General features: G+C 34.8%; 1 protein-coding gene across 1 annotated transcript; it reads left to right on the forward strand.

Moving 5' to 3' along the window:
* Window positions 1-931: 931 nt before the first annotated feature.
* LOTGIDRAFT_232173 (hypothetical protein) lies at window positions 932-5,320 on the forward strand. Its single transcript, XM_009056015.1, has 11 exons — window positions 932-1,136; window positions 1,607-1,734; window positions 1,973-2,090; window positions 2,337-2,507; window positions 2,846-2,947; window positions 3,123-3,233; window positions 3,667-3,795; window positions 3,944-4,026; window positions 4,143-4,308; window positions 4,587-4,696; window positions 5,153-5,320. Exons 1-11 carry the CDS (start codon window positions 996-998, stop codon window positions 5,166-5,168), a joined length of 1,275 nt encoding a protein of 424 aa, XP_009054263.1. The 5' UTR covers window positions 932-995; the 3' UTR covers window positions 5,169-5,320.
* Window positions 5,321-12,310: the final 6,990 nt, after the last annotated feature.

A 12,310-nucleotide genomic window follows, 5' to 3' on the forward strand; every position in this document is an offset into this window, starting at 1 on the left:
GTTTTGGAAACCCAAAAATTATAAATCCATTACCATTCAAAAATAATTACAATACGATACAATACAAATTAGGGAAAATTTACAAACTATTTACACTAAATGAGGTTCTCTCAACTGTATCAAGGTTGTAAGACAGCAGATATGGTTCAGTAAATTTAATTGTATGGATGAAATAAAATATGTTAGTTCGAGGTTTTGCTCATCGAGGTTTCGGTAATCGGCATGCATTCTCTTTCATAGCATACAATAAATTGTCATCACTAGATCTAGTATATCGATTGGTATAAACTGCTTAATAGAGTTCAACCATATTGATAATTTATGTTGAATTAAAACAATTTGATTTTTCTTTGTATCTATCTTGTCGGAAACCCAACTAGCAGCTAACCTAGAGTAGGGGATTGGGAAATATAGCTCTCTCACGGAACGATAAAGATAGACCTATTTAAAGTATAGCTTATGAGGAAAACATTAACTTAAGATAGGCCTACATAAATGGCAATAAAATACCATCAAAATATTCCTGATTTATGCCTAACAAGGTATAGGACCCTACATTATAGGCCCTACGTCCTCATTTCTTTTAGACTGCAATAAACATCTTTGTTTTCACGGAAAGCAGCCATTTGAATTTGGATTTTACGTTATTGAATAGGAGTCAATCAGAGTCCTGGACAAAAATACTGTAAACATTATGGCTTAGTTTTTTTTTACAGACTTTTTGTCAGAGCCTCTAATTGGCTGTTTTACAATCCAACCAAAGCGCTGGATTTACAAACTTTGGTGACACAAGAAAGGTGGTTATTACAGTCAAGGGTTAAGACGAAGATCGAAAAAGCTAGACATTGTGAATATGATAATGGGTCTATAAATATTTTCATCTATAGTGATGAGAATTGACTATGACGTCACAATTTGATACTAAGGACCAGCTAAGCCTGTAAACCAAGCCGACCATTAAAACGTTGCTTCTTCAGGTCTAACAGGTCTTTGTAATGTCTGACAGTGATACAGACTCGGAAGATGAAATACAGATAAAGAAATATTTCAACAACGACCTTTTGTCTGCGATCAAACAAGCTAAGCATGCTCAAGAATCTCGGAGTGGAATTAAAAGAGCCCCAGGACATCATTTGGTAAGTTATTATAGATTAGCCTAGGCCTTCCTGGTATACCAAGTCTGGATTGATTAATTATACAGTAAATAATATAGAATAAAGTGACGGAACTTTCTGGAGTCGAATGCTTGCTCACTAATCTCAAAGTATGGGATTCACTTCGATACTTTTCCAATCCGTGTTTCCCTTGCCAGACAGTGCTAGTGATGCAGGCCTGGGGTGGCAGATCAAAGAAGCATGGAAAAAGCGTCAAGTCATCATTAGGATAAACCGAGACCATGTGTGTTATGACCCCTCGACAGTTGGAAATCGAAAGATGAGTAAACTTGTCCTAGTTATAGTTTCCTCCGTTGGACCCTGCATGGTATTTCTCGTCTTCATTAGATCAGCCGGAAAAATGTAACGCAGCACTTTCATTTCATTCAGACACGGACACTAATTTTTTTACCTAAATCAAGTTAACTATTTAATTTTATTTGTTTTTCAAGTTAAGAAATAAGAAACAGGTTGTAATAGTGAAAAGAATAAAAGCATATGATGGGCGCCATTGGAATGTTGACTGTGATAATAGTTTGGAGAGAGCAACAAAGAGATTGACTATAAATGCCGTTATTGCGTAAGTAAAGTCTGAACTCATTCTGTCTGTATATGATGGAAAATTTGTATATTTGTATCACAGCAGTAAATAAATTATAAAATGATCAATGGCGCGAAAATGAGAAAAAATGAAACTACATAGCATCACTCCTTCTTTCCTTCTTATACTAGACGTCTCTACTCATCTTGCCATCTGGGTTAGGGTTCTTGGTGGGAATCTCAGTCGTTCCATTCTATTCCAAATATTTCATAATTAGGGAAGAGGATAAAGAACAACTAAGAAGAGTAAAGGAAGAAGAAAACACCAGCGAACAAGCAAGAAAAGTCCTTCTTGACCTTCACGCTGAATTTTTTGCGAATATGTCTCTCAGCAAGGTAAGAATACAATATCCAATCAGATGTTGCAATAGAGATAGGACATATCTTTGACGACTTTACTTTACAATCCATTAAAGGATGAGCGTGTGAGATAACCATTGAAATCGCGTGAAAAACATTCTTAACCAAATGAATAGCTATCGTGGTATGGCTTGGTACTCTGTGAACGTCAATGTACTAGATAATTTGGCTTACTTTTTTTGATTTAAACAAATGATAATCTGTATTTCTCCTATTTTACAGTGGAGACAGGCAGCTGAAGAAGCTGAAGAGACATTTGATGTTCAATCTCAGTTAAGTGATGTCCAGTGTCAGTTGGTGCGTCAAGCCAACAGTAAAGACATTGATAACCAAACAGAAGAAGAGAAGTTTAGGCAGTTGAAGTTGGTTACTCAGATGAACAATAAAGCTACTGTGAGTTCAATTCCCCAAGCGAAAATTGTTGTAGTGTTTTTTAGACACCATGTGGAAGGTTATACCTACTCTTAATAAACGTCATGTTACATGGTCTGTTAATGTCATATACCGTCATAGTGGATATATTTTTTTAATTATAATCTACTTAAAATCAAATTAGTAACTGGTTTTAAACATTAATCGAGGATATTTTGCTTTACAATTCAGAATAATTTCTATATCGCCTGCAATTGATGTATTCAGCAATATCTTAACAGTGAAAATATTTCATTATTGTAATTGTATCTTATGTTATTTTGTATTCAAGTATAGTTAGGGTTTTTATATTTTATTAGAGGACTTTGAGTCAAGAAGACCTGCTAATAGCTATGGCTGAAAGCAACCGGAAGAAAATTATAGTCCAAACTGACCTTGTCGAAGCATTTGCCAGATATGAGGTTTGTAAAGGGCAATCTCCATAGTCTTTGTCTTCGCAATCAAGACATATTTCACTTTTCTGCTAAGCTTAATACTATCAAGACAGTGCATATGATATTGATACTTTTGTACAGTGAGAACATCTGTCACAAAATTAATTGCATTCCAGAATAATTCCTTATATCATTTTTTCAGGATGAGAAAAGTAATGTTACACAGGAATATAATACAGCTATGTTTGAAGTTATGGACGAATCGCTTAATTCAATTAAACAAATGTTTAACAAACGGAAAACTAGGAGAGAGGTAGGTTATTTTGTTCGCACGCATAAAATCGAGACATTCTCACCATTGTAATTGTATTCGAAACAGAATTTTTTCAAATGTACATTGCCGTCACTCTTAAACCTATTGTTTGTGAACAACACATTCACTGACATAGCGCAAACTTCAAACCAAGCCCCAGATCTTATTCAAGATTTGTCAAAGTCGATTGGGAATTACCAAAATAATATTGTTCTTTCCGACTAATTTCAATCAAACTAAGTAACCAAGTGACCGATCAGTATAATATTTCAAACTTAGATTTGATTCCATTTCTGTTTCAATTTTTACCAGCCCATGTCTAGCGAAGCAAGTTTCTTCGTGGCAGGCTCTCGCCTGTTTATAAGTTCAATATTTGCTCGAATTGACGGGTATGATTAAAGCTTTTAACAGTTTATAAGTTGTTTCTTTTCAGTCTCTAGTAGAACAAAACCGTAGAGTTGCAGACTTAAAACCTCTAATGAAAGAGCGAACTTATCAAAGATATATGCATCACTACAATATTGTTATGTCCAATCTTCGCAATGCTTTCAAGAAAGTTAGGGTGAGTAAGCCATTCATCAAGATAGCTTGTCGGGGTGTTGTTTGAAAACTGGACTTGTATCAGCTTCACCAGAAATATTGACACGCGCAAATGAAGTACATAAAAATATACATGTAGACAAATTTTCATACGTGGACGCTTATTTCAGGCACGAGAAGAAGAGATAGAGGCAGAATCAAGAAGAATAACCGAAGAAAGAAAAGTTATCATGCAAGAACAACTGGTGCGCAAGTAAGGAATCTTTAAAATTTCTTAAAACAGGTCGACTCCACTACCCTTTAGTTATAACTCGAGCCAAAGTCAGTTCAGGATAATGTCAACTCACTTGCTTCGATTAATTTTTTCAGACATGCGATGAAATGGGTCACCTTTGCCTTCGCAAAGGAACGGCAGAGACAGATAACTGAATGTGAGGAAAAGGCGTTCAAATCAGACCCATTCTATGATGCAGTTAAGTTAGCATTAGCTAAAGTTCAACGTGAAATGATTCTGCATAAATTCAACGGAAAATGGGTAGGTTAGACAAATGATTTATTTACATGTAGATTAGGTCCAGGCCGTAGGATCAAAATATGTCCATGTCGATGATGAATAGGTTACCTAACTGTAGACAATGACAAGGGTTAACATGTTTTTTTTTTTTTGACACACCCGCTATAATTTACTGGTTATTACACCAGAGCGATCATCAAGGATTTTCCAACAAAGTACAGGATCGAAGAATTTAACAGCAGGCCTACCATAGAAGATTTTAAATAAAAATGGCCGTACTATTTTTTTCTTGCTTACAGGTTGATAAAAGAAAGACATCCACCGAAATGCCAGTGGAAGGGCTAACTGAACATGATAGAATGTTGAAAACGATGAGAATGAAATCAAGAAGAAAATCATGTGTTGTCAAGTATGTTTCAGTTTAAGTAGAAGTATAATATGTCTGCTTCTGGGTCTGATTCCATGGGCTGAATTGAGGCATCATCGATCCATTTGTTAAGGGATGTTTAAGATCCATTCCATTGAATTGTATGAGTATGATGCATGGGCAAATAACATAGATATTATTGTTCAAAAACCAAGTCTGATCAAGATTCTCTTAGATGGGCTGATTTCCCATCCGTTTGACCAATTTGAGTCTTCAAATCCATGTGTGTCCAGAATTTGAGGTATTTTTGAAGGGATTATGCGATTTCCGTACATTTCTAGTACTTCTGAAGACTATTTGCTAATATTCAAAACTCAAATCGACACCCGAAAATGGCGAATCTGTGCCTTCAACTTAGTTGAAGTTAGTGGCACGTACCATGTCATTAATGACCAGTGCAGACGAGCTTTAATTATTTAAATGCGTTATGTTTTTTAGGGAAGATGATGATTAGAGAGTTATGTATTAAAGTCTACGTTCTGCTGGCAGGAGTTCCATTTCCAGATCTTTTGCGAAATTTATCTTTTTTCTTTTGATGGGATTTGTTAGGTAAAAATATAAAAAAAAGTTTGTTGATTCATGTTTCAATAAATAATTTAATCTCTTTGATAGTGTAATCAATACCATTAAATCAGAAGAGAGTCTTATACATCACAATATCAGTCAACAAATCTTTCTGACTGTCCAAAATTACAACCATAATTAAACATTCAAGCACAGCAACATAGAAAATGTACATGTCTTTCAAAGCAATTAAACAAAGCCTGGCTTTGCACAAAACAAGCAAGCAAAATACTTGAGTATACCTGGTACTCTCTTACAAAACTTTTACAAAATCTATTGGATTCTAATACAATTGTGAAATAATACAACAATCATCTATTTATATGCCATTTAAATATAAAAAATGAAGCCCAAATGTTACATTGATTATACTGTGAAACATTACAATGAAATATTTGGATGGTGAGAAAAGTTAAACATGCGTTACTACTTTGCTGAAGGCCTGTATCAAGATCATCCTTGATCTAATGTTTTATAACACAACAAACCGCAACAATGACTGAGGTCAACTATAATAAGGCTAGCAAAAAGATTTTTGAAAAAAAGGTCAACAAAGTGACATGAAGAAAAGAAAAGTATGCACCATTAGTCCAGCGATGATATGTTAAATTATTTACATAATGATGATGTATGATAGTTATATTCAATGTAATATGAAAAGAATGAGTTAATTATAAACTTATATAATAAATATTGCACTCAAATAAAGTTTATGAAGAAAGAATGAAAGTAAAGAAAAGAAGTACAAATTCAAACACACAATTGAGATGGTCAAAAAAACTCAAATTACTTTGCTCCAAAATGTTTCAATTATCATTTGTTAAAAGGAATATTTTAAAAATTCAAAAGGAGTAACAGAATAAGAATATATCTGCACTTAAGACTTGAAAACCTTTAAAAAATCTGGTCTTTTAGATACTTTGGCTACACTACTCCTGCAGTAAACATTACGAAATCACGAAAAAAGTCTTCATCATCTCCCTCAATCTGATCTAATTTAATCAGTTTCATATTTAATATAAATAATTTGTCTTAATATTTAGATACTAAATATAAGATGAGTTTTTGAAGACTGTTAAAGAAGTAGTTGAAAGCCAAACTTCCTTTCATCCCTTTCAGTAAACCTGAAAAAGGACATCAACAGATGACTCATAACATATCAAGCTGCATAAATAATGCAAATATACCAGATTTTTATGAAGATTCAGCAGTCTTTTGACAATAATTTAGTATTTCAGATCACTTAAAATAACCATTACAATGAAAGTTTTAATAGTTATAATTATGAAAAGTTCGACTAAATAGCTAAATATGAAGTCTGAATATGAAATTGAAAAAAAAAATGAAAGATAATGAAAATGGAAATTCTATACTAATATAAATTCTAATGAAAATTATAAGTATTACTAAACAGACCTAAAATGTCAAAAAGTTGCATTGATGTTACATAATTTTATACATAAGAAATTGAACATTAGACACATTACAAATAAATATTGTGTATTTATATGTTATTCAATTCAATAAGCAATCCATTTTTGTTCTGTATTCATATGTGGAATATTTGCTGAAGTAAAGTATAAAGTATTTCAATTTGTAGCATCAGCAATAAAACATTTGACAAATAGACTTGAACATCAAATCAAAATCAATAAATACACAATATTTGATTGTATTGAAAATTCTACATGCATACAACATTAACAATAGAATACAATAGATTAGACTGTAGTAACCATACATGGCATTTTACCATCATCATCTGAATTCACATCATTTTTACTATTTAAATAAGATCTTCTACGAGCCAATAACATCTCAGTTTTAGTAGCATGTTTAGTTGGTGTAGGCAAGGATGATTTTTTATTTGGATTATTTTCATTATTAGTATCAGTAGTATTTTGAATATCTGTTATTTTGGGAGTATTTGGTGAATTAACAGGTGGACTATAATTAAATGGTGGGACTATAGCTGATGGACTCGTGCGAGATTCTTGATGTAAAGGTTTAGCAGATAATGTCTTTTCAGATTCTTTCTTAGGATTCTTACTCTTTTGAGAACTAAAGATTTTACCAAAACCTGGTTTTTTGCCAAAAAGGGTTGATTTAATACTTTGGGCCACTGATTTAGACTCTTTTTTCGTTTTATCCTTTGATTTACTAGATTTTGATTTGTCACTTGATTTATCTATAATGTCTAAATCACTAGACACACTAAGTTTATCACTACGTAATGTACCACTTAAACTATTGTCATCTTTTAAAGAGTCACTAATACTACTGACAGATTCTGGGCGACATGTTTCATCAGCATTAGGTAATTGTAAACTATGATTGGAGCTGCCTTTCTTACGTTTATAAGTACCAGTATTTACTAGTGGACATTCATCTAATGAATCATTTGAATTGTGTACACTAGAATTGTCAGTTAAATTAAATACACTGTTCACTGTTGTATTACCTACGTCACAGTTTTCATCTGGACTACTGGTTTGTTCAGCTTGGGAGTTGACAGTAGTTATTTTATCATAGGTTGAACTCTTACTGATACCTTCTGATGCTTCATTGAAATCATTACCAAAGGTTTGACTTGGTGATTTAGCAACAATTGTTTTACCTTTAGTGCCATTTTGAAGACTACTTGTTCGTTTTGGAGTGACAGGTTTAGCTGGTTTGTTACTAGCTGTAGGTAAACGAGATGGGCTTTCTCTTGTTGGTGATCCTTCTGTTTCATCCTTCTTCCATAAACTAGCAATTTTACTTGGCACCTGCTTCTTTCCCACTGATCCAATGGGTGGTTTCTTTGAGTCACTGTTAGGAGTTGATGGATTTTTGTTAAGAGTAGTTGATGAGCCACTTGACAATCGTCTACCATTTGGTGTTCCTGGTCTGGAATTGGTTTTAATACTTGCATTACTATCAGATTTCTTCAAGTCACTTTTACTATTACTACCATTAGCCATTTTCTTGAGATTTGTGTTTGAACCTCCTTTGTTCAGAGAAGAGCCACTATTAGTTTTTGTAAGACTTGAACCACTTGTAGTCTTCCTCAGATTAGTACCACTTCCAGATTTGTTTAGGGAGTTCTTTGATCCAACAGGACTCTTTGTATTAGTTGTTATTGGTCTAGCAATATTTGATGTTTTCTTTGTACCAGGTGAAGCATTTGAAGCAGTAACAGATTTCTTTGGTGGATGCACTGAATCTTGATCGACAGAAGGAATAAACTCAGCAGACTGTCTAGAACTCATAGAACCAACAGAATTTCTGTGACTTAAGGTACCATCTGTGCTGTTTCTCTTTTCACGAAGACGAGTAATATTTGCTGGTGGTTCTTCAGATTCAGTTGATATTGTTGGAGTATTTTTATGAGACGAAGAGTCCTTAATAAATGTATTTTGCTTTACAATTGGTTTTGGTCGTTCTTGAGTCGCTGCCTTCTTAATGTTGGAATCTTTAGCTATAGGTGGTTTACCAATGTTACCACTTGACGGGCGAACAGGAGATTTTGAAGGTACATTAGATGCTGATGAAGTTCTAGTCAATGAAGATGATCTAGTATAAGTTGGTTTTGATGCTGCACGTGTACCATTCACAGGTGGAGTTTGTTTCAAAGGTTGACGTCTTGTTTGAGAACTGTTGACTTTAGAAATTGGTTGGTTTTTATTAGGTGATATCTTGGCTACTGTGGGTTTAAGGTTGCCAACTTTAGGGGGTGTTGAAGCTGAACGAGTGTACAATGGCTTTCTCTTCCCTCTTATAGCTTTTTCATTTTCTTTTGGAACTTCTACTGGTTTTTTATCTCCTGGTTTTAATATTCTTGGACCATTTAATATGCCATTTTTGTTTTCATCTTTGTTGGAATTATCACTAATTTTTTCAGAATTTAAGGACCATGAAGTGGATATTTCTGATGCTGTATCTGATGTATAATCATTAGATACTAAAGACAAGGTTTCGTTTTCAATAAATAAATCTTCATCTTGAGAGCTGGCGGTCATTTGACGATTCGATGCCAATTCGGATACAACTAAACTTGCATTAGCTTCAAGGAGTCTTTCATCCTCTGGCGTGATTTCTTCCTCAAAAGAACACTCCTTTGATCCTAAGCAGCTATCATCATTGTAATCGTAATTGTTTCGAGCAGTGGCAATACTAGCAATAGTCCTATCTGATTCACTATCATGAGTGGAGAATTCATCTTCTAAATCTTCAGCATCCAATATATCATCATCTGTATCAGGTGCTAAATCTTTGGGAAATGATGTCTTCATCAAATCATCAAAACTGGTTGTATCATTCTTACTGCCAACACTCTTCTCAACCAATACCGTTTCCTCACTAACTGATTTTTCACTGTCTACTTTTTCATTACTACTCACTGAATCACTTAGAGAAGATGATCCTTGGTTGCGGACCTTGACAGTTTGCTCTCTGGCCTCCTCAAGCAGTTTATTGTCCTTAACATACAAAGGGTTCTTCTTAACTGTTTCTGGAGTGCTGAGAAAGGGTCGTCTGTGATTGGTTCCCGGACTTTGAGCTGTAGCTAGACTTCTACCAAAACTGATTCCATCTTGTGATTGGGATCTATTCCAACCAAATCTATTACTAGAAGGACTGGGTGGTGAAGCTTCATCACATGATCTAGCTGGTTCCTTTCTCCAATTACGATAAGCTTGCGATTTAGGACTTGAGTCAGAAGCATCGGAACAACTATAAGACATACTTCTTCCCTTTATATTTTCCTTTTGGTCATTGGTAGGTTTACTAACAGAAGTTCTTGTAGCTATTTTTGACTTGGTTGGTGTATGTCTCTTTGGTTGTTCTTTCCCTTTATTTTTAGGCATGGCTGAACTGATACATTCATCTAACAGAGCTTGTTCTGAAGGCGTGGGATCATAATTGTTGGTTGATTCTATACTCAAGTTACTGAGCGAACTGTTACTGGAAAATGTTGCTGGAGTATCTTCAACACCATACTGTGTATGACCACTGATTAAGGACTGTATGTGGTTATTTTGAGGTACTTGATCAGTTGTTGACAATGAACTGAGTGAAGAACTAATAGAGAAACAAGTTGGAGTGTTCTCAACTTCAAACTTCTTAGCCTGATCAATATTTGATTCCCGTCCTTGTCTATGATGATTCTGTTGTAGTTGATTTTGGTTTTTCTGTTTAGGGCTGAATCTAGGTTTTGACTCCAAGATCAATTTTTCATTTGATAGAATATCATCATCTGTTACACTCAAAGAGCTAAGAGAATCATTGCAGGAAAATGTCTCTGGTGTATCTTCAACATGATAAACTTTAGGGCAATCAGGATCATTGGCATAAAATACAGAGTCTCCAGTTTGGGCATTAGATGGTCCAGTGGAATTTTTCCAGCTTTCATTCATATAACTGTTGCCAGCTATACCTCCATCTGCCGATTCCATTGTCAGGTCACTTAATGATGTAGCAGTAGAGAAATTAATAGGTGTACCTTCTTCAGCATATGTCTTCATTACATCACCAACCTCCATTGGACATGGGTTAGATATGTGACTTGAAGTACGTAAAGGTTTAAAGACATTAGGAACATTGGGTTTTTTAATAACTTTAGGTGGGATTCTCAAAGCTGGTGTCTTATTCTGATCACCTTCAAGATTCAGTTTCCGCGCAGCTTTACTTTTGGGCATAGCTGCCTGGATTACTTCTGATAATAACATGTCTTCATTTTCTTCACATACAGAACTGTTATCTGACTTGGACTCATCATGGGGATTTTGAATGGGTTCTGGTTCTGTAGGAGAGATATCTTCAGCAAGTCCCACATGTGTAAGATCAGTTAAAGAATTGGCTGATGAAAAATTCAGTGGTGTGCCTTCTGTAGCATAAGACTTAGCAGTATCATTACCGATATCATAGTTTGCTAAGTATGTGTTGCGTAGGACAGATTCTGATATTGGATTCTGTACAGACCTGTTGTGTTCTTCTTGAAGTTTATTCTTGCTGTTTGTTTTATCCGATTTTAATGAATTATTGGTAAAATTCACACTCTTTGTTGGTAATTTAGATTTATTGGTACCAAGATTATCTATCTTTGACAAGCCATTCTTTTTCTTTAATGCATTATCTGAAGAGCTCTTCCTCATCTTTCGACTAGAATTGTTAGGTAAAGGCATAGCTGAACTGATACATTGAGCTAAAATATCTTCTTCTCCCTCAGAAACTTCAGACATTGATGAATTGTTATCATCTTCATTAGGCATATTCTGTAACTCTACATCATCACCGTCGTCATCATCATCTTCATTATCCTCACAAACTTCATCAGCAAAGGACTTGATTTCTTGTCTTGTGATAATATTTGCATTTTCTCCATCATCAATTGTTAAAGCACTTAGAATACTGTTAGTATCAGAAAATCCTGGTGGTGGTCCTTCATCTGCAAAAACTGTTGGAGATTCTACTGTTGTTGAAGTTGATGAGTCAGATTTTAATTGCGACAACAGATTTTTCAAAGGCTTAATGAGCTGAGCTTGTGAAGCCGCTACATCTGTAAATTCTTTAGGAGTATCTCTATCAGACCCAGTCTCATCTGCATTCACATGTGGTCCAGGTGATCTCTGGCGTTTTGGACTAGGGGGCATGGTTTCACTTGGAGAGTCTGGTAGTTCACTAGGAGAAACAACCTCACTTGCTCTTCTGCTGTAATCACTAACAACTGAACTGTGAACTGACTGAGCATCAAAACTACTCAGAGATCCCAACGAACTACATCTGGAAAACATTAGTGGTGTTTCCTCAACATGATGATTGTCATCAAAGGTTACTGTTTTATGTTCTTTCTCAGAGTTGAAACTACCGTTTGCTTTCAAGACACCTGATCTACCTTCATGATGAATTTCTCTGTTGTCTGGTGACTTCACATTTGATTTTTCTATCACAGAGCTGGTCATACAATCAGACTTTTCATTTTCTTCAATACTCTGCAAGACACTGGCTCTATGATCAGGATGATCACGAGCTTCACTACTGTGCAAGCTACTC

The sequence above is a fragment of the Lottia gigantea genome (assembly GCF_000327385.1).
Source record: "Lottia gigantea unplaced genomic scaffold LOTGIsca_26, whole genome shotgun sequence".
NCBI lineage: Eukaryota > Metazoa > Mollusca > Gastropoda > Lottiidae > Lottia > Lottia gigantea.

What these genes read in the sequence shown, in the direction of transcription:
- LOTGIDRAFT_232173 (XM_009056015.1), top strand. Translation starts at nt 996, where the DNA reads ATGTCTGACAGTGATACAGACTCGGAAGATGAAATACAGATAAAGAAA. An exon ending in AGATGAACAATAAAGCTACT is followed by an intron (nt 2,508 to 2,845) that starts GTGAGTTCAATT and finishes ATATTTTATTAG; the next exon opens with AGGACTTTGAGTCAAGAAGA. An exon ending in AACGGAAAACTAGGAGAGAG is followed by an intron (nt 3,234 to 3,666) that starts GTAGGTTATTTT and finishes GTTTCTTTTCAG; the next exon opens with TCTCTAGTAGAACAAAACCG.